We start from the raw sequence: 24,131 nt of genomic DNA, 5'->3' as shown, positions 1-24,131 counted from the left end.
CTGAGCCGTGACACCATAAAAATCCTAGGGGAAACATACACAGTGAAATCTCAGATATCCCATGCAGCAATATTTTTGCTGATATATCTCCCAGGGCAAGGGAGATAAAGGAAAGAATAAACAAATGGGACTACATCAAACTAAAAAATTTCTGCTCAGCGAAAGAAAATATCAACAAGATGAAAAGAGAACCAACCGTATGGGAAAACATATTTACCAATGATACCTCAGGCAAGGGTTTGATCTCCAAAATATACAAAGAACATACAGAACTCAACAGCAGAAGAACAGACAATCCAATTAAAAACTGGGCAAAGGACCTGAACAGACACCCCTCCAAGGAGGATATACAGAGAGCCAATAGGCATATGAAAGAATGCTCAACATCAGTAGCCATCAGAGAGATGCAAATTAAAAGAAAAATGAGATAGCACCTCACAACTGTCAGAATAGCCATTATTAACAAATCAACAAACAAAGATGTGGAGAAATGGGAACCCTAGTGCACTGCAGGTGGGCATGCAGACTGGTGCAGCTACTATGGAGAATAGTATGAAATTTCCTCAGAAAAACTAAAAATGGAATTTTTTGATTCAGTGATTCCACTGCTAGGATTATACCCAAAGAATCCTGAAACACCAATTCAGAAGAACCTATGCACCCCTATGTTCATAGCAGCACTATTTACAATAGTTAATTGCTGGACCAATTGCTGGAAGCAGCCTAAGTGCCCATCAGTAGATGAATGGATCAAAAAACTGTGGTACATTTACACAATGGAATACTATGCAGCAGGGAGAAAGAAGGGAACTCCTACCTTTTGTGACAGCATGGACATAACTGGAGAGTATTATGCTAAGTGAAATAAGCCAAGCAGCAAAAGACAAATACTATATGATCTCACCTAATACAGGAACCTAATGAATAAAACAAATAAATGAGCAATAGAGAACCTGAGGCATGGAAACAAGGAACAGACTAACAGTGACCAGAGGGGAGGGGGGAGGAGGGGAAGGAGAGGAAGAAGAGGAAGAGTCTAGTCAAGGAACCCATGGACATGGACAACAGGGTGGGGGTTGACTATGGGAGAGGGGGGAAGTGGGTGGGGCAGGGAAGAGCAATGGGGGAAGAATGGGACAACTGTAATGGAATTTTTGAAAAATGGAAAAAAAAATTTTAAATAAAACACCAAGGTTCATCCATTAGCCAATCTTTTCATATGAAGCCAAAGCCTTTATTTTTTTAATGTAGACCCACAAATAAATGTTCCATATCATCTTTCTTATATAATATACAACACACTGAATTGTCCTATGATTTCAAGTTTCATTTTATCTAATAAAGAACAAGCACATAAAGACACTAACATGCACTCTGAATGCAAAATGCCTCTAGATTTTTAAGACTTTCTTCAGTCTTTTACAGCTGGCTTGCTGATACTTTGATACTTAATTCTATATCAATTTTTTGTAAACCAACTCCACTTTTACAAATTAGTTTTCAAATAAACAACTCTCTTAATTTTTAAATAAACAACTATTTTAAACTCAATATTCATTAGAGTATATGACACTTAATGAATTGTGTAATTATAATGATAATAATTAGCATAATGAGGCCCTAAGTGGTATATACTTAAACTAAAAGAAGTAAATGAACATGGCACACTAAGTGATGATCAGCTGGGTATTTAGGATACTGTTAACATCAGGTGACTTATTTTATGGTGAAAATGGAAAGCTCTCGTATTCCAAATCCATTATGGGGATATGGGCTCAAAAAGTTCTTGACTTTCCACTTCCCACCTCTATAATCATCTCCAGTCCTATTCACACCAATAAATGGTAACAGTCAATTACTAAAGCTGAAAGCTTTAATTCCTCTCTTCCTTATCAATATCTAAGGCATCACTAATTCCTTCTTCCCAGGATCTCTCCAAATTATCCTAGATATGTTCATCTCCCTCCATCTCCATCCCCATCACCCCAGTCCAAGCTGTCATCAGCCCCTAGCTGATATCTATCTTGCCATGATCTACAGGTCTTAAAGGAACTAGCACCTACCTACCTCTCCAGCTTCATCTCATACCATTCTCCCCTTGCCCACTCTTCTTTAGGCACACTGACTCCCTTCCCCATTCCTTTAATATGCCAAATTCCCCACCATGGCTGCAGCACACGCAGTTCATTCTGCCTGGGATACTATTCCATCAACTCTGCATAAACACACTTATTTTTCAGATGTCACGTCAAATGTTATACACCCTCAGCGAGGTCTCTAATGATCATTCTAACTTAAGGACTCTTTCTCTGAGACTTCTTTCCACCTCTGACATCTAAGTTACTCTGTATCACATCATAAGAAGTATCCATCGAGAAGTTAAAAGCAGAGATGCAATGCTATCTCATTCACACTTCTCAAGTTCTTTTGGGCTGCTATGTGGAGAATGGATTGAAGGGTGAGGCAAGAATAGAAGTGAGGAGGTTATAATTGGCTGCAAATAATTACAAAGGAACCAGAAGTTCCTACATCTTAATAGGTGTATGGGTAACATAGGTATATACATTTATAGAAATGATTAAATTGCTCACCATATGCAAATTTTATTACAATTTTTTAAAAGAACAAAAGTCCTAAATTTTATCACTCAGACACCGCACGGGATACAAAAACCCAAGAAACAGAACCACAATGTAATCCACTTTCACCAAGATCTACTTATTAAAATGTTCATTTTCCTCCTAAATTCCTACTTTTGTCTGGCAGAAAAAATAAGAGTTGGACCAAATTTTTTATTAATTGTCCAATGTGGCAACCCACTGGAAAAATATGTCACTATGAAAAATGACTTATTATGTATTTATATATATAACTAAACCATATAAAACTATGATAGACCCTGGCTGGTGTGGCTCAGTGGATTGAGCATTGGCCTGCGAACCAAGTGTCACTGGTTCGATTCCCAGTCAGGGCACATAAATAGGTTGCACATCAGGTCTCCAGTTGGGGGAGTGAGTAAGAGGCAACCACACAGTGATGTTTCTCTCCCTCTCTTTCTCCTTTCTACTCTCTAAAAATAAACAAATAATTAAAAAAAAAAAAAAAAAACTATGATAGAAAGCATGAACCAGTATCAATAAGATGTAAAAGCACATCAGATGATGGTGACGTGAAGCACCTATCATGAACTGTGTGCTACTGAACCCCCCAGCCATAGACTGAGCAAGAATGTTGTGGTTTTCAATTTCTTGCTATCCCCCAAACACCTAAGAAATGCAACACATGGACTCATGATGGCACACTAATACATGAAATGCAAACGGAGAATGTGTAACAATGAGAAATAGAGACCTACAATTAGATTGTATAAAAAAACTACATGAATCCATTATATACATTTCCTTTTAACATATTCTACTCCCTGAACAACCCTGTTACAAGTCACTATCGAAAGCTGCAAGGTCCAAATCAGTAGCTATCAACCACATGTAGTTATTGAACACTTAAAACGTGGTGAGGACAAATGAGATACTGAAATTTCAATTTTATTAAATTTTAATTATTAATTTTAAAACATAATCAATTATTGGAATAACTTGTTATATAAACTACTTTTTCAACTGTTATTTTTATGATACGCACATACAGACCAAATATTTCAGTGTCATTATTAAGATGTGCTGGATGAATAAAATACACACTGGCTTAGACGACTTAATACAAAAAAGGAAAGTTTAATTAACTAATAATTTTTTCATTGGTTATATCTTTAATATTTTGGATTCACTGGTTTAAATAAATTATTAAAATTAATTTCACCTGTTTCCTTTTACTTTTTCAATTAATTATTGGAAAACTTAAAAGTATGTACATGGCATGCATTATATTTATACTGGATCATACTATTGTAAAGTTTGTATGTATATCTAAGTGCAAATTAAAGATTTCATTATGATACGTTAATGATTAATATTTCAAATACCTCCTGACCTTTTCACTTGATTGTCTTCTTTTCTTTAGTTGAATGAAATCTGTTTCCACCCTTTCTGCCAGCTCTAGTTTCCTCTTGTTTCTTTTAAATGCAGCTAAACTGAATCCTATAAAAGAAACATTAAAAATTACATTTGATAAATATTATGGCAATGGAGCAGATGAGATATCCTGAAAAGTCTTCTCAGGACAAAATCCTTAAGAATGCTGGATAAAACATTACAAAAGTCTCTTCAATGTATGCTGAAGTGGTAGGGAAATAAAAGAAATAACCTAAGGTTAGAGAAGTAAAATAATAGTCAAATCCAGAGAGACAAGTGAGTACTGAAGGTAGATGCCTCTGGTATCTGCTAATATAACACAGCCAACTTTGATTCTGAAGTTCTCTCTGCATAAGGGACAAGAGATGAATCCTGGGGACAATGCAGCATAAAGAAACATAGTAGAGATTATCCACAAAAGAAAAGGAAAGAAAGAAAGAAAGAAACCGCAAAGGGTTATATGTCCAGTAAAAGGGAAAACCAGGAAAGGCCACCATATACAAAGAAACAGGAAACTTCAAGTCTCAGACTTGGATTTAAATGTAAGGGAAGGCCCTAGCTGGTGTGGCTCAGTGGACTGAGCCCCTGAGAACTAAAAGATTGCCATTTCAATCCCTAGTCAGGGCACATGCCTGGGTTGCAGGTCAGGTCCCCAGGTGGGGGCATGCAGGAGGCAACCAATCAGTGTATCTCTCACACATGCTGTTTCTCTTCATCTCTTTGTCCCTCTCTTCCCCTCTCTATAAAAATAAATAAAATCCTTTTAAAAAATTAATGAAAGGGAAGAAAAGTCTCTCTAGATAACGCATAACCAAAAAGGGCTTTCATATGGGTTTAGGGGAGAATTCATATTACCTGGATGGCAAAAAAAAGAAAGAAAAAAACCTCAAAAATTATCTTGGTGTGCCAGTGCTTTAAAAACCCATAAAGCACAAATGTAAATACTTCCTAGAAAAACACACCTTAACTTACCAGACTACAGAGAGTTCTTATGTTCCAATTAACATAAACCCATAGCTTTCAAAAAAAATTCACAAAACATATGAGAAATAAAACACCAAGAAAAAAAGTTTGCCAAATATCAGGAAGCATAATTCAATTTAAACCTACAAAGACCTCAAATACTGGAATAATCAGATACAGAATATAAAACATGTTAATGCTCATAGAAATAAAAAGATGATACTGAAAATATAACTAAAGAACAAAAGATGACAAAAAGATCAGGCAGACTTGAAGAAAAACCAAACAGAGCTTCTAGGAGTAAAAAATATAATTAAAAATGTAAAACTTAATATACAGATTTAAGTATGCAATTAAGATTCAGCTAATAAAAGAAAAGTTACAAATTAGAATATAACACTGAAAAGATTTCCAAAGTTTTCTGATAATAGCAGACCAAATTATTCAAAGTAATTCTCCTACAGATGTTAGATTAAAATATTACCCCCCCCCAAAAAAAAACCCACCACCTTAAAAGCACTTAAAACCTTATAAAAAGTTCCAAGTTAAATTCTGAGCGTAAACTGAGGACTAAAGCGATTACTAATACTGGGAACATCTGCCAACACTAGCATAAATTAGCTTTAGTAAGATGGCATCAAGGAGAGACAAAGTCAAGCCTAGAGCCCATTAAAGGTAGCCTTCTAGTGGAGACCTTGCCAGAAGAAGCTGGGGATTTAAAGGGCTAATACACTCACTGCAGGAGTGACCGGGAACTACGCAAGTCTGCCCCTACTCCCTATCTCAATACCAAGTGCATTCAGGCAAGATAGTCTTAGATTACAGCAGAATAGAAGGGAAAAAAGGAGAAGGAAGAGAAGAGGAATGTAGGGAAACTGGAAAGAAAAACACTATCCCTGAGAAGTTTGGGGCTGACTGGGGCCTTTGCACAGATTTGCAAACATGTGACTTGGGTAGGTCAGGGAATAATAAGCTTTTAACTAAGTTTAAGTAGATTCTGATTAATAATACGTGAAATAATAGCAAACATCTAGTGGTCTCTGCCCCAGATTCCTGGTTCAGAACTCCTAAAACCCTTATAATTATTTAAGTGATAACAGCACTACGATCATCTTTTTTTCGAACATTGGGTCTCTGACCCCAGTTCCTGAAAGAGAGCTCCTAAATCCCTTGGAATTTGTAGGATGATATGAATGTCTTGTTCTGAATAGGCAACTCTTGGTGGGCTTCTGAATAGCTTCAGAATGGAGATGGGTCACCAGAAAGACAAAGCCATGATTAAAAGCTTGGAACTCTCAGCCCTATCCCCTCCTCTAAGGAAAAGAAAGGGGCTGGCTATTTAGTTAATCATGCCTAAATAATGAAACCTCCATAAATACCCCCAAAGCACAAGGACTGGAGAGCTTCCAGGTGGCTGAATACATCTATGTGTAGGGAGGTGGTACATACAAACTCCACGAGGACAGAAGCTCCTACACTCAGGATCCTTACCCTAGGTATCTTTAATTCTGGCTGTTCATTAATATTCTTTAACATCCCCCATGATAAGCTGGTAATCTAATAAATAAACTGTTTTCCAGAGCCTGAGAGACACTCTGGCAAATTAATCAAACCCAAGGAGGGAGTCACAGAAACCTCTGATTTACAGTCAATCAGAAACACAAGTGACAACCATAGCTTGAGATTGGCATCTAAAGCAGGAGAAGTGTAGTTTTAAGGGACTCAGCCCTTAACCTGTGGGGCTGGAGCAACTCCAGTTAGGGTCAGAATGAAATTTAATTGTAGGACAACCAGAATTCCACGGTGTAGAAAACCCCCACATCTGAAGTCAGAAGTGACATAGCGAATTATGAGTGTGACAATAGTATGAGAGTAAAAGAAAAACAGGAGTATTTTCCCCATTCAGAGTGTGCACATACTGGGCAAAAGTAAAAGCAAAAAATAACATCTTGAGAAAGACACCTATATCCTAGGCCATGGATGAGTCTCCACAAATAATTAATCAAGGGCACTAATAAACACACAGTTAAAGATAATCAGGCACAAAGGAAATGAAGCACCATGAAAAAGAACAAGCAGAAAAAAATCCCAATGTGTATCTCATATAATGGAATTATGAGGCACAAAATAACACAAGTAACCTTATGATTAAAAACAAAAAAATGAAAACACCTATATATACTACTATAAAGTAAAATAAAATACAGGTTCTTTTTTAAAAAAAGAATTTCTAGAAAGGATAAAGCAAATAATCAAAATTAAAATCTCAAATGCACATGCTTGGTAGTCTACAGGATATAGAAAAAAATACCAATGAATTATTATAAAAGACTAATCAGTGAGATCCAAGATGGTAGAGGAGTAAGTGGAAGCTACACTAACCTCCCCCCAGGACCAATCTGGAATTACAACTAAATTGTAGAAAAATCATCCTGAATAACCAACTGAACACTAGCTGCAGAGGCCTTATAATCATGGACAGACAGAAGAAACCATATCATCATAACCAGTGCAGAGGAGGTATGAGAGGGCTGGCTAGGCCTCCCATGGGCAGCAGTGGGAGTTCTGGAGGGCTATTTCTACAGCCAGGGGTTTCCCCTGAGAAGTGTGGGGTCTGAATCCCAAACTGTCCTCTCCAGCCTCCAGCACCAGAACCAGAAAGGAACCCAGATAACAACCAGCTGTGAAAAGCAGCAGGGTTTCTGTTTCCAGGGAGAGACAGCTGAAGTCACAGAGAGCCTCTTACAAGGTCAACACACAAAATTCCATTTGCAGCCCACTTACCCCTGTGCTTGGGCAGAGGGAAGTCAGAATGGACTAGAGACACTTGAGAGTCTGGGTTGGTGGCTCTGGAGAGAACTGAAGGAACAACTGCCAGGATCCCTGAGTCATTACCCATACTGCAGAGGTCATGTTTCTCAGGCTCAGCACTCCTCTACAAATGGTATCAGCATGAGGGGAAGCAATAGCCCTGCCCCCACAGGAACTGCTCTGCCGCACCATGTAAACCAAGCTCAAGCCAGGCTTACAGTCTGATAAGTTTAACAACTGATCAGTTTAGCGGATGATTAGTTTAACAATTAAGGTAGAAAATACAAAGCAGCCAAAATGGGAATACAAAAGAACAGAAAAAGAATGAAGAACGAGAGAGTTCTCCATAAAAAAAGAATTAGATGAAATTAAGGCAAGCAATGTATCAGATAGAGAGTTTAAGAGTAATGATTATAAGGATACTCAATATCATGAAAAAGACATAGAAACCATAAAAAAGAACCACTCAAAAATAAAGAATGCAATATCTGAAATAAGTAAAACACTGGAAGGAATAAACAACAGGTTAGATGAAGCAGAGGACTGAATCATTGATTGGAAGACAAGGGAGAAAAAAACACTCAGGCAGAGCAACAAATAGAAAAAATAATTTTTTTAAGGGGCAGAGCTTAAGGAACATTTTGGACAATATGAAGCATAACAACATCTGCATGATTGGAATACCAGAGGAAAAGAGAGCAAAGCAAGGGATCGAGAACCTACATGAAGAAATGGCTTTTCTAATCTGGTGAAAAAAAAGAGACACACAAGTTCAGGAAGGTCAGAGTCACAAACAAGTTGGACCCAACGAGGCCTATACCAAGACACATCATAATTAAAATGACAAGGCTTAAAGACAAGGAGAGAATCCTAAAAGCCCCAAGAGAAAAGCATGTATTTACCTACAAGGCAGCACCAATTAGACTGTCATTTGATTTCTCAACAGAAACATTTCAGGCCAGAAGGGAGTGGCATAAAATATTCAAGGTGATGAAAAGCATGAACCTACAACCAAGGCTACTTTACCCAGCAAGGCTATCACTTAAAATTGAAGGCAAAATAAGGAACTTCCCAGATAAGAAAAAACTAAAGAAGCTTGTTAACACCCAACCAGTAGTGCAACAAATGTTAAAGGGCTTGTTTTAAAAAAACTCTTTTTAAAGAGAAAGGAAATAAAAAAAAGAGGAAAACAGTCAAGCAATAAAATGGCACTACATACATAGCTATCAATAATCACCTTAAATGTAAATGGCTTAAATGCTCCAAACAAAAGACATGGGGTAGCTGAATGCATAAGAAAACCAGACCCATATATATGCTGCCTCAAAGAGACACATCTCAGATTGTAAGGTACACACAGACTAGAAGTCGTTGGCGGCGGCGGCAGCCGTCTGTCTCGAGAGACGATGGTGTAGCTTCTTAAGAGTCTATCTGCACCGCCAAGAATGGCTGTGCAGTCCGACTCGGGAGTGACACGGTATCTGTCTCCTCCCGTGTTGAATCGACATCTTGCGATGACGCTGGAGTGTCCTCTCCAGTGAAGCTGAAGCTACAGAGCCTGGGCAGGGTGATATGGAGGGTCTGCTGTTGCCCATGCAGCAGACCCCCCCTCTCTTCGCAGCTGAAGGGTCCAAGGGAAAGACGGAGTCAATACAGCTTGGCTTCAGGTGCGCCGCAGGAGTTGCCGGTGTTGACTACAACGTCAAACCGCCTTAGGGACTCCGGCTCCGGATTTTCTGTCGGGGTTTACTCCCCTAGCCTTTCCCCTGAAGAGGTATGCCGCAAGGCAGCGGAGGTTTTTTGGAATCAGAGTTTTCCTTCTCTGATGTGCCCTGACTGGAAGATCGAACCAGCGACACTTAGCTCGCAGGCCGACGCTCAATCCACTGAGCCAAACCAGCCAGGGTTAGACTAGAAGTAAAGGCATGGAAAAAGATATTTCATGCAAATGGAAAGGGGGGAAAAAGCTAGGGTAGCAGTTCTTATATCTGACAAAATACACTCAAAAACCAAGGCTATAGTAAGAGACAAAGGAGGACATTACATAATGATAAAGGGAACAATCCAACAAGAGAATATAACCCTAGTAAACATTTATGCACCCAACATAGGAGCACCTAAATATGTGAAGAAAATTTTGAGGGACATAAAGTGTGATATCAAAAGGGAGATATCAAAAGAAATAAAAGAGATATCAAAATAAACATAGTCATAGTTGAGGATTGGATCTTTTTTATGCTGTTGAGGTCCTCACTAAGTTCCTTAAGCATTCTTATAACCAGTGTTTTGAATTCTGCATCTGATAAGAGTGCTTATCTCCATTTCATTCCTTTTCTGGAGTTTTGATCTGTTCTTTCATTTGGACCGTGTTTCTTTGTCTCCTGATTTTGGTAGACTCCCTGTCTTGGTAAGCATGGCCTAATGTAGTACGTTTCCTGTAGGTTTCTGCGGCACACCCAAGCTGGGTACTCAAGGTGCGCCCTTCCCGTGGGCTGAGTACACCCTCCTCTTGTAGTTGAGCATTTGTTGCTGTTGGCAGATCAATGGGAAGAATTTACCCAGGCCAGTCAGATGCAAGGATTGGCTGTGACCACTGACAATCAAACTCTGCCCTCCATGGAGGGTCAGCTGTGCAGGGGCAGGGTAGTGGTGCTCCTAGCTGTCCACTGGGTACACAGGCTCTAGGGTTTCCCAGGTGGTGCAGGTCAAGGTCAGCCCCTACCCAGGGCCACCCTGCATGAGCTATAAAGCAATCTGAGATGGCTCCTACTTGATGGGCTTGGAGATTCCCAGGTGAAGCCAAGCTGTGAATCTAGGCTGGCTGCTGCTAGTGCCTGGCCTGGACCACTTAGCTAGAGGTACAAGGGGTTGGGGGCTCACTAAGGCTGGCTGTTGCTTGTTTGAGAGGAATTAGTAAGTTGTGAAGCATGAGCCAAAGACCTGCCATTCATGTAGAAAAAGCAGCTTGGGTTGGCCCATAAGTTGGGAGGGACTGAGTCTCTGGGGATCTCTAGGGTGGGGCAAACAGTGTAGCCAGGTTGATGGGAGTCTCAGATATAGCGCAACCCTGCCAGCTCTGTGTCTAACAGGGGAGGGTTCAGAAAAGAGACATTGGCCTCTGCTTGCCTTTCTGTCTGGGAGAAAGCTGTCCGTCAGCTCTTACCTTGATGACAGACACTTCAATTCCTCCCTGTATGCCACTGGTGCCTTTCAAGCTGCTACCCTGCTGCTGGAGCTCAGAGGGAGTAAGTCTAAATTTGTGTGGAGTCTTAAGTTTGTGTGTGGGTTCTTTAAGGGGAACATTCTGGAACTTAGTGAGGACCTCAACAGCATAAAAAAGATCCAGTCAGAAACGAAGGATACACTATTTGAAAAAAAAAAACAATTTACAGGAAAACAACAGTAGAATGGATGAAGCCGAGAATCAAATCAATGATATGGAACATAGGGAAGCAAAAACAACCAATAAGTATAAAAAGAATAAAATAAAAACTAGGATAGTGTAAGCAGCCTCTGGGACAACTTCAAGTGTTCTAATATTTGCAGCATAGGGTTACCAGACAGAGAAGGAAAACTCTGACTCCAAAAAACCTCCGCTGCCTTGCGGCATACCTCTTCAGGGGAAAGGCTAAGGGAGTAAACCCCGACAGAAAATCCGGAGCCGGAGTCCCTAAGGCGGTTTGACGTTGTAGTCAACACCGGCAACTCCTGCGGCGCACCTGAACCCAAGCTGTATTGACTCCGTCTTTCCCTTGGATCCTTCAGCTGCGAAGAGAGGGGGGGTCTGCTGCATGGGCAACAGCAGACCCTCCATATTACCCTGCCCAGGCTCTGTAGCTCCAGCGTCATCGCAAGATGTCGATTCAACACGGGAGGAGACAGATACCGTGTCACTCCCGAGTCGGACTGCACAACCATTCTCGGCGGTGCAGATAGACTCTTAAGAAGCTACACCATCGTCTCTCGAGACGGACGGCTGCCGACGACGAGTTGAGGATTTTAATACCCCATTGACTTCAATGGATAGATCCTCCAGATAGAAAATCAACAAGGAGACAGAGGCTTTAAATGACACACTAGATCAAATGGATTTAACTGATACCTTCAGAGCATTTCATCCCAAAGCAGCAGAATATACATACCGTTCAAGTGCACATGGAGCATTTTCTAGGACAGACCATATGCCAGAACACAAAACAAGTCTCAATAAATTTAAGAAGATTGAAATCATTTCAAGCATCTTCTCTGACCACAATGTTATGAAACTAGAAATCAATCACAAGAACACTGAAAAACACACAGACATGAAAGCTAAATAATGTGTTATTAAACAATGAATGGGACAACAATGAGATCAAAGAAGAAATCGAAAGATACCTTTAAACAAAAGAAAATAAGGCCACAACAACCCAAAATCTGCGGGACACTGGGAAAGCAATCCTAAGAGGGAAATTCATAGCATTACAGGCTTATCTCGAAAAGAAAAAAAGAAAAAGAAAAGAAAAAGCTCAACAAAACAATCTAACTTCACACGTAAAGGAACTTGAAAAAGAACAATAAAGAAAGAAAGCCCGAAACAAGATGGCGGAGGAGTAAGTGGAAGCTACACTAACTTCCTCCTAGAACTAGTCTGGATTTACAATGTAATTTCGGAGAAATCATCTGGAATAACCAATCGAACACCAGCTGGAGAGAAGTCTTACAACCACGGAGAGACAGAAAAGGCCGCTACATCACAGCGTGACTAGTAGGGAGTGCGGAGACACAGAAGGGCTGGCTGGGCTCACACGGGTGGCAGCTGAAGGGACTGAGAAACAGCTCAGCAGCCGGGGGTTCCCCCTGAGAAGGGCAGGGTCTAAACCCCCAGCTGGGCTTCCCAGCCTACAGCAACAGAGTGGAAAGTAAAATAGTATCCAGCTGAGAAAAGCGAAAAGCCACAGGGTTTCTTGCTAGCCGGAGAGAAACAGCTGGAGAAAAAGAGCTCTTAAGCGGATCACATATGAAAATATTCTGCCCCCACTTACCCTGGGCATAAGCAGAGGGAAGACAGAGAGGACTGGAAATGCTTGGGGAGAGTTTGGTGTGGTGGCTTTGAGGGGAGAGCTGGGGAAGCGGCCGGCCGGGTCCCAGTGCTGACTCATGCCCAGCGCTGCAGGCAGACCATTCCCGGCCAAGTGCCGTCAGCCTGAGGGGAAGCAAAGGCCCTGCCTACAGGAATTAAGCTGCCACACCCACGTCCTTAAGCCTGACAGCTAATCACAGATTGAATAGATTAACAACTAAAGAAGCCAGACAAAGGCAGTAGATCCCTGGAAGTCTCCAACAGGCTGCCTAGGCCCAGACTGGTACAGGATCTGACGCCACCAGGGGCAGATCCAGGAAGTGCAGATCATTCTAAGAAGCACCAACAAACAATAGGAGTCACAAAAATGGGGAGACAGAGAAACAACCCCCCATCGAAAGGAAAGGTAGAGTCCCCAGAAAGAGTGCTAAATGAAATAGAGGGGAGCCAACTATCAGATATGGAATTGAAAGCACGGATTATGGAGAAGCTCAATGAGCTCAGCGGAAACTACAAAGAACTCCAGAAAAACTACAGTGAACTCCAGAAGAACTATAAGGAACTTACTGAGAATTATACCAGCATCAAAAAGGACATGGAAGCTATCAATAAGAGCCAGGAGGAAATGAAGAATATGATCTCTGAATTGAAGAACACAGTAGAAGGAATTAAAAGCAGGCTAGAGGAAGCAGAAGATCGGATCAGCGAGCTGGAGGACAATGTAGACAAAAACTCACAGACAGTGCAACGAAATGAAAAAAGACTGAACAAGACTGAAGAGGCTCTAAGACAGTTGCAGGACAACATGAAACGTAATAATATCTGTCTCACAGGAATTCCAGAAGGAGAAGAAGAAGAGCAAGGGATAGAAAACCTCTTTGAAAAACTAATGACAGAAAACTTCCCTCACATGAGGAGAGAAAGAATCATGCAAATCCAGGAAGCACAGAGGGTCCCAATGAAGATGAACCCCAACAGGCCCACTTCAAGACACATCATAATTAAAATGCCAACATTCAAAGACAAAGAGAGAATCCTAAAAGCAGCAAGAGAGAAACAACTAATAACATACAAGGGAGCTCCAATAAGGCTATCATCAGATTTCTCAGCAGAAACACTACAAGCCAGAAGGGAATGGCAAAATATATTCCAAGCAATGAAAAACAAAGGCCTACAACCAAGAATACTCTACCCAGCAAGGCTCTCATTCAAAATGGAAGGTGAAATAAGGAGTTTCCAAGACAAAAGAAGGCTAAAAGAATACATCTCCACCAAACCAGCATTGCAAGAGATGCTAAAGGGTCTGCTTTAAGAAGATGAAGAAACAGAGAGAGACAGAGAGGACACGAGTACAAAGGGGGAAAATGACAATGAATAAGTACTGAAAGAAAGAAGGAACTTCTGCCATTTGCAACAACATGATTGGAACTGGAGAGAATTGTGCTTGGCAAAATGAGCCAGGCAACAAAATAAAATTATCTTATGCTATCACCTGTTGCAGGAAACTGATGAACAACACAAATGAGCGAAATTGAACCAGAGGTATGTGAACAAGGAGTAGACTAACGGTGACAGGGGGGGAGATGGGAGGGAGAGAAGGGGTAGGAAGGGGAAAGGTCTAGTCAAAGAACATGTGTGGATGACCCATGGACATGGACAGCTGGGTGGAGACTGGATGTGGGGGGGGGAGGCAGGGTGCAGGGAAGCAGGAGGGGGGAAAAAATGTGAGACAACTGTAATGGAAAAACAAACAAAAAAATTTTTAGTGGGGGGAAAAAATGAAAATATAAAGAATGGAAATGCAAGTTCAGTGAATATTAGAAGGACAAGGATTTTCCTTCCGATAAGACAGTCCTACAGATTTAGAGACATGTATGTGGGTTATGTTACATAAATTAACATGTGTTTTCTGTTTTCAAAGGGCATAAGCCTATGATCTCATTATCTGAGTGATTGTCAGTAGGTATAGGCCTCATTTAATCCTGTCTGCAGTGCTGCCTCCTGAGACTCAATGGTTTGGCTGAACTAAGTGGCTGGGTTGGTGAAGAACGGGGTGGTCTGTGGGCTTCACTTTAAAACTGGTTTCTCTTTTCTATCCTAATGGCTTGGACAGAAAGAGCCCAGAGGCCTGAGAGGGGGGAAACCTAAAATATTTCCCTCAGTCCAAACTAAGTATAATGGGCAAAAGGGTTTTGGACAGGTGAGATGTACCTGGCATACCTTCCTCCAAAGAAGCCCTTCTTTTCCCTAATGTGGGACATTGAAAAATTAATACCTGTCTTTTGTCATCTAGTGGTTATGGATTGAATGATATCCTTTAACCCTGTTGCCTCCAGAATACAACAAGGATGCCAGCCTGTTAACCAAGCACGCTGTTGTCCAGAGACAGCCAACCAACCTGGAGTCTACACGATCCTTCCCCATGTGGGAAGGCCACCCTCCCCTCCACACCCCCACTCTTATTAGGGATTTCTTGACCCACGGGTAGGTAGGACGACGACCTTGTCCAGCTTGAAGCAGCTAGAGGAGCTCGAGACCTTCGTCCATTGTCCTTTATAAGATTGTAAAGGGTCTTAAGTCTGAGAGGGAGGGATTGTTATTTTTTATTGTTAAAATATTTAAGTAATTAATTAATTAATTTTAACAAAGAAGAAGAAGAATATATGAAAGGGTGAGGTGGGAGAGCTTGTATGTATGACTCATGGGCATGGACTTGGAGAGGGGATTGTTGGGGAAGGGGGGTGCTGGGCGGAGGGGAGCAAAGGGGAAAAAATTGGAACTATTGTAACAATACAATCAATAAAATATACTTAAAAAAAAAAAAAAAAAAAGAAAGCAAGCCCAAAATGAGTAGAAGGAAGGAAACAATAAAGATCAGAGCAGAAATAAACAAAATAGAGTCTTAAAAAATGATACAAAAGATCAGTGAATTCAAGAGCTGCTTCTTTGAAAAGATAAACAAATGTGACAATCATTTAACCAGACTCATCAAGAAAAAAAGAGAGGGCCCAAATAAATAAAATCGGAAACAAAAAAGGAGAAATTACAACTGACACCCAAGAAATACAAAGGATTGTAAGAAAATAATATGAACAACTATATGCCTACTAACTGGACAACATGGATGAAAGGGATAAATTCCTAGAAACATGCAATCCTCCCAAACTAAATCAGGAAGAATCAGAGAATCTGAATAGATAAAATTACACCTTAGTGAAATTGAGGCAGTATTCAAAAAAGTACCAACAAATAAAAGCCCTGGTCCAAATGGCTTCACAGGTAAATTTTACCAAACATTCCAAGAACTAACACCTCTCCTCAAACTATTTCATAAAATTCAAGGAGTGCTGGCCCCAAACTCATTTTACAAGACCAACATTATCTTAATTCCAAAACCAGATACAGACATTACAATGAAAGAAAATTATAGGCCAATATCCCAGGTGAACATAGACACTAAAATCCTGAACAAAACATTAGCAAACCGAATATAGCAATGCATCAAAAAATATCACACACCATGATCACGTGGGATTTATTCCAGAGATCCAAGGTTGTTACCACATTCACAAATCAATAAATGTGATACACCACAAAAACAAAATAAAGGATAAAAACCACATGATCGTATCAACAGATGAAGAAAAAGCTTTTGATAAAATCCAGCTCCCATTTGTGATAAAAAATCGCAGCGAAGTGAGATTAGAGGAAACATAAACATAATAAAGTCCATATATGACAAACCCACTGCCAGCATCATACTCAATGGGCAAAAACTACAAGCACTCCCCTTAAGATCAGGAACAAGAGGAATATCTACTATCACATCTCTTATTTGACATAGTACTGGAAGTCCTAGTCACAGCAATCAGACAAGAAGAAATAAAAGGCATCTAAGCTGGAAAGGAAAAAGTAAAACTGTCTTTATTTGCAGATCAAATGAGACTATACGTTCAAAATCCCAAACATTCCGCCAAGAAACTACTGGGACTGATAAATGAATTCAGCAACATAGCAGGATACAAAATTAGTATCAAGAAACCAGTTGCACTTTTATATGCCAATAACATAAACAGAAAAGGATATTTAAAAAGCAATCCCCTTTATAATTGCATCAAAAAGAATAAAATACCTAGGACTAAATCTAACCAAGGATTTAAAAGACCTGTACTCAGAAAATTTAAGACACTGAAGAGAAATTGAAGAAGATACAAATAGGTTTAAGCACATACCATGTTCATGGAAAGAAGAATTAACATTATTACAATGTCCATACTACTCAAGGCAATCTATAGATTTAATGCAATCCCTTTCAAGATTCCAATGACATATTTCACATAACAAGAACAAATATTTCAAAAATTTATATGGAACCACAAAGGCCCCACATAGCAACAGTGATCCCAAAAAAAGAAGAAGAAAATTGGAGGAATCACACCACCTAATATCAAACTATACTATAAGGCCATAGTAATCAAAACTGCGTGGTGTGGCATTAAAAACAAAGACACATAGATCAATAGAACAGAATAGAGAGCCCAGAAATATACTCACAACTTTATAGTCAATTAATATTTGACAGAGAAAGCAAGCACATACAATGGACTAAAGATAGTTTATTCAATAAATAGTGTTAGGAAACCTACACAGATAAGGGCAGAAAAATGAAACCAGACCACCTTCTTACACCGCATATGAGAATAAACTCAAAATGAATCATACTTAAATGTTAGATTCAAAATTATAAAAATCATAGAAGAAAACACAGGCAACAAAATCTCGGACACTGCTCGTAGCAATATTTTATTGGAATTATGTGCCCAGGCATGGGAAACAAAAGAAAAAATAAACGAATGGGAGTACATCAAACTAAAAAGTTTTTGCACAGCAAAGAAAATCATCAACAAAATAAAAAGACAATACTCAGAATGAGAGAAAATATTATCTAATACATCTGGTAAGGGGTTAATATCCAAAACTTATAAGGAAGTTACAAAACTCATCACCAAAAAAATAAACAACCCAATTAATAAACAGGAAAAGGACCTGAATAGACACTTCTCCAAACAGGACATACAGAGGGCCAATAGACATATGAAAAGAGGTTCAGCATCACTAATCAGCAGAGAAATGCACATTAAAACCACAATGGGAAGTCATCTCCACCATCAGTAGATAGTGAGTGAATAAAACAACTATGGGACATCTACACAACGGAATACTACTCGGCCATAAAAAAAAAAAAAAAAAAAAATTTACCCTTTGCAACAGTATGTATGAACCTTGAGAACATTGTGCTAAGAAATAAGCCAGCTGGAGAAAAACAAATACCTTATGATTTCACTTGTATGTGGAACCTAATGAACAAACTGAACTAACAAAGAAAATAGAGACAGACTCACAGATGGAAAGCAGTATGACAGCTGTGGGGGTTGGGGGACAGAAACGGGGGAGAAGGGATTGAGGTAAAAGGAAAAAGGACTCATGAACATGGACAACAGTGTGGTGATTACTGGAGTGAGGGGAATATAAGAGGACTAAATGGTAATGGTAAAAAAAAATACAGTAAAGATTTTTTTTTTTTTAAGTGATCAGAAAAGTTATCCAGAAAAAATGGCTATAAAGATAAAATGATTAAAAAAATACCAAACAGGGAAGAAAATGTAAGATGGTTTATTATATATTTAATCAGAATTTCAGAAGGTGAAGGTAAGAAATGGAAAAAAATGTAATATTTTTTAAAATTGGATAAGAATTTTTCCAAAACGCTAAAAGCCACTAATCCACAGATTTTATAATTCCAAATAATATCCACAAATTACATTAAAAATATAAAAGTCCATAGGAAGAATGAGTAAAATAAAGGGAGTAAGAACAATAGAATACAGACTTCCGGCTAAGATGGAGGCATAGGTAGACACGCTGCGTCTCCCTCCACAACGAAGAAGGAATACAACTACCTCAAAACTAGACACAATCAGAAGTTCCAGAAAACCAAGCTGAATGGAAGTCCAACAAACAAAGATATAAAGAAGAAATACTCATCCAGACAGGTAGGAGGGGCGGAGTCAGGGTGGAAAGGACATGGTGTGGCGGTTGCAACAGCGGCTGTGGCTGGCCTTCGGAAAGCGCAGTCACACATTTTTAAAAAAACAGTAGGGAGAGACACCTGGGGAGCACTCCCAGCACCAGACCAGACCATGGGGCTCACAGTTCCAGCTCCTGGGGAAATAAAGCCTCATCGCTTCTGACTGTGAAAACCAGTGGGGGTTGGAGCAGAAAAAAAAACTGCCAGTCTTGCAACCGAGTCCACTTGTTTAGAGGGTCCCCGCAGTCCTAGAACGTCCACAGACTCACCCACTCCAGGAACCACGGCCAGGGCAACAGCTAGAGAGGCACCAGTCCCATATGGGACGTGGAAGAAGTGCCTGGAAAAGGGGTGAGCACTGAGCAAGTGGCATTGTTCCCTCTCAGAGCCCTCCCCTACATATAGTGCCACAATGTGGTGAAAAGGGTCACCCTGTACTGACAAATACCTAAGGCTCCGCCCCTTACAACATCACAGGTTCAACAGCTCTACCTAAGATATAGAGGCAAATACAGGTGCCTGTCAAGTTGAGGTGACAAAGAAGTAGGGCCCAAAAGAGGGAGCAGATCAAGGTACCTGTGGAAGAACTAAGCAATGAGGAGACAGCCAACCTAACAAACGCAGAGTTCAAAACACTGGTGACAAGAATGCTCTCAGACTTGATAGATAATACTTGAGTATAGTAAATACATAAGGGAAGAAGTGAAGGCCAGGCTAACTGAAATGAAGGAAAATCCTCACAAAACCAATGGTAAAGGGAAGAAAACTAGAATTCAAATTAATAATTTGGAACATAATGAAGAAATAAACAGTCGACCAGTACAGAATATAGAAACAATAATTGAAAATAACGAGGAGAGGCTTAGGAAACTCTGGGACAACTTTAAATGTGCCAACATCCAAATCATAGGGGTGCCAGAAGGAGAAGAGGAAGAGCAAGAAATTGAAAACTTTCTTTCTGCTGCATAGTATTCCATTATGTAAATGAACCATTTGCGACAACATAAATGGAACTGGAGAGCATTGTGCTTAGTGAAATAAACCAGGCAGGGAAAGACAAACGCCATATGATCTCACCTAATACAGGAAACTAATAAACAACACAAACAAACGAGCAAAATAGAACCAGAGGCATGTTAACAAGAAACAGACTGACAGTGACTAGCAGGGAGGGGAGAACAGGAAAAGGAAAAGAGAAAGGGAAGTGTCTAGTCAAGGAACTAGTATGAATGACAATGGACATGGGCAACACGGTGGGGATTAAATACGGGAGAAGGGGTGCGAGAGTGAGGGAGGAGCAATGGGGGAAAAAAGGGACAACTGTAAAAGAAAAACAATAAAGAAAGAAAGAAAAGAAAGAAAACAATTTTTTTAAAAAGGAAGAAATTGAAAACTTAGCTGAAAAATAATGAATAAAAACTTCCCTAATTTGGTAAAGGAAATATATATACAAGCACAGGAAGCACAGAGTCCCAAATAAGCTAGACCCAAAGAGGACCACACTAACACACATCATAATTAAAATGCCAAAGATTAAAGATAAAGAGAGAATCTTAAAAGCAACACGAGAAAAGAAGTTACCTACAAAGGGCTTCCTATAAGACTACCAGCTGATTTCTCAAAAGAAATTTTTCAGGCAAGAAGGAACTGGCAAGAAGTATTTAATGTGATAAAGAGCAAGAACCTTCAACCAAGACTACTCTATCCACCAAAGCTATCATTTAGAATGGAAGGGCAGATAAAGTGCTTCCCAGACAAGGTAAAGCTAAAGGAGTTCAACATCATCAAGCCATTATTATATGAAATATTAAATGGACTTAAGAAAAAGGATCAAAACTATGTACAGTAAAACGACAACAAACTCACAGCTATCAACACAGAACCTAATAAAATAAAATAAAAACAAAAACAAACTAAGCAAACAACCAGAATAGGAACAGAATCATAGGTATAGAGATCATTTAGAGGGTTATCAGCTAGGAGGGGGAAGAGGGAGAAATGGGGAAATGGTGCAGGGATTAAGAAGCATAATTGGTTGGTACAAAATAGACAGAGGGAAGTTAAGAATAATACAGGAAAGGGTGGAGCCAAAGAACTTATATGCACGACCCATGGACATGAACTAAGTGGGGTGGTATTGATGGAGGGAACAGGGATACTGGACAGTGGGGAGCAAAGGGAAAAGGAATTGGGACAAATCTAACAGCATAATCAATAAAATATACTTTAAACAGAACAATAGAATAAAATCTAAAAGCAGCAAGGAGGAAAAAGGACAGTTAACCTTCATATAGTGTCAGTTAGAATGATAGCATTCTTTTCCAGAACAACAATGCAAACCCAAGACAAAGAACTGATTAACTTCAATATGCTGAAAGGAAGTATCTGCTGACTCAAACACTGCATCCAGTGAAAATATCCTTCAAAAATGAAGGTAAAGTACAAATAGCTTTAGATAAACTAGGATGAATGCATTCATCACCAGCAAAACCTGTACTGATGAAAATAACAAGGATATTTTTCAGAAACAGGGAAAATAATACAAAGTGATAGCACAAAGACAAAAATGTGGGGTGGGGAACGATAAGTGCAAAAAAGGTATGTATTTAGGCAAATATGAATAAAAATTTATTGTAACAAAGCAATATGTAATGTCTCGTGGTGTTTAAAATACATATACAGTTTAAAATATGAAAACAAAAGTTGGGAAGATGTTAAATGTAGTTCCTTCAAGTATTCTACAGCGCTAGCATGTCTGAGAAGTGATAAAAAGTCGTATTTTCTTTAACGTTTTAAAATAAGTTTACTGATTTTTTAGAGAGAGAGAGAAACACTGATGTGTGAGAGAAACATCGACTGGTTGCCTCCCATATGTGCCCCAAGCAGGGATCAAACCAACAATCTAGGTATGTGCCCTCATTAGGAACTGAACTCCCAACATTTTGGTGTATGGGACGATGCTCCAACCAACTGAGCCACACCAGCCAGGGCAACAGGGCAAAAAAGTAGCATTTTCTAATAGACTTTCATAAGCCAGGTATGTATGATGAAATCTCTAGGTTAACTGCAATATAATGGTAATTGAAGATAAAACAAACATATTGATAAAAAAGAAAAAATAATAATAGAAAATCATCCTGAAGAAGTCAAGAAATGAGATAAAAGGACAGACCATGTGAGACAAATATTAAGAGTAAATTCAATCTAAATATATAAGTAATATTAAGTATAAATGGACTAAATGCATCAATTAAAATACAAAGATTTCCTCTCAAAAATTTTAACTCGTATGTGTTGCTTCTAAGAGACACATTTTAAGAATACATAGAAAGATTCAAACAAAAGGATAGAAAAAGATACACAGGCAAACATCAACCAAAGGAAAATTTTTAGCTATTTTAATATCAACCAAGTTGATTTTCAGACAGCAAGCATTATTAGATATAGAGTAACATTTCTTTAAAATACAAAGATCAATTAATCAGTTCCTTGTGGGCTATTAACATATATACAAGTAAAATATATAACTATAGCAAAAGAAAAAGTGTTGTTACGTTCTTGCATAATAGAGCTTGTGATAAATATAAGGAATATGAGATTGCTTTAACTTAATAAAAAATCAACGTAATTCATTAGACCGACAAATTAATGTCCTGTTAACAGATAAAAACAATCTGATAAATTATATTTATTTACAATTTTTTTAAACTTACAAAAAACCCTATATATAATGACAGAGAGCAACAAATTTTCATTCATACTGAAAACTATGCCCACTATTAATCACTTCTATTAAACACTGTACTAATAGTCTTTTGTTGGTGTGAAAGAGGAGGAAAAATTATAATCAAAAGGAAGAAACAGAACTTCCATCATTCACAAATAATGTGGTTGTAAATTTAGGTAATCAGCAAGAACCCACAGATAAATTATATGATTAAATAAAATAGTTTAGCAAGGTAGTTGGATACAAATGTGTGTGTGTGTGTATATACATATTACACACACACATACATATTTGTATGTATATAAACATATTTTAAAAACACAATTATATTTATTAGTAAAAACAATTTCAAAAAATACTTTGGTAAAGATGAAGATAGGGAGACACTAATATCCAGCAATTCTACTACAATAGGTGCATCTAGAGAAAGTCTACTGATGCAGAATACATGTATAAGAAAATTGGTAGGTTTGTTATAATTCCAACCTGAATCCAACATAACTGTCCACCTATTAGAGGTATATGTACTACAGTTCACAATAAAGAGGTTAAAAAAGCAAAATGTAGAAAGATACCATTTATAGTACCAAACCAACTAAAATACCAAAATATCTAATAAAGTAATCATGCTGAAAAAACAAAACTTACAGAAACAGACAAAAGAATGGTGGTTTCCATAGGGTAAAGGGTGATGGGGAACAACAAAGCAGGTAAAGGACATGAAATGCATAGTGACAGAAAAACACTGGGCTTGGGGTGGTAAGAACACACACTATACAGATGCCCTATTATAAAGTTCTACACCTGAAATTCATATAATGTTATTAACCAATGTCACCCCATAAATGTAATTATTAAGTTACAAATCAGATTTAAAAAACTAATCAAGAAATGTGGAAAAGCAAAATAAAGATAATTATAAAATTTTATAAAACTACTAAAAAAAAAGTAGTCCTGTTCTATATAAAGACCCAATGTTATAATATACTAATTTGTTAGAAAAACTAGGTTGAAAAGAACCAGCATTCCCTCAAAAAAAGGTCTAAAAACAATATTATAGTAATTACTTAGAAATGGAACTGACCATCTAATCCATAAACAAATTCATGTATATTCTAATGAAATTTGAGAACAAGGGTGATATTTCATAGCAGTAAGGAAATGGATATGTGAGTCAATAAACTGTCTTGGCACCGTGTGTTATCTATTTGGAAAACAGATTCCTACTTCAAACTAAACAAAAATGAAATCTTAAATATTAATGATTTAAACATATTAAAACTTCTTTAAAAGGCTCCCTCCCACTCACTCTCTCTCCTTCTCCCTCTTCCTCTCTTTTTAAATTAATAAACACATTCTCTGGTGAGGATTTTTTAAAAATGAAAGAATATTCATGGCATCAGCATTGTTAATATAAAAACCTAGGAATAACCTGAATGCCCATCAATA

The 24,131-nt window shown here is 38.6% G+C and overlaps 1 protein-coding gene across 7 annotated transcripts in view; it reads right to left on the bottom strand.

The window, feature by feature from the left end:
* The window catches only part of TASP1 (taspase 1), a 350,594-nt gene that overhangs the window by 224,021 nt on the left and 102,442 nt on the right, over nucleotides 1–24,131 (bottom strand). For all 7 annotated transcript variants that reach the window (XM_090285210.1, XM_090285208.1, XM_090285205.1 and 4 more), the window contains one exon: nucleotides 3,991–4,097. In XM_090285210.1, the coding sequence (XP_090141336.1) occupies nucleotides 3,991–4,097 (107 nt within the window). The remainder of the gene's footprint in view (nucleotides 1–3,990; nucleotides 4,098–24,131) is intronic.

This window comes from Furipterus horrens, unplaced genomic scaffold (assembly GCF_987537825.1).
Source record: "Furipterus horrens unplaced genomic scaffold, mFurHor1.1.pri manual_scaffold_8, whole genome shotgun sequence".
NCBI classification, from domain to species: domain Eukaryota; kingdom Metazoa; phylum Chordata; class Mammalia; order Chiroptera; family Furipteridae; genus Furipterus; species Furipterus horrens.
Note: the sequence above shows the minus strand (reverse complement) of the source record. Positions and strands in the feature narration are given on the sequence as shown.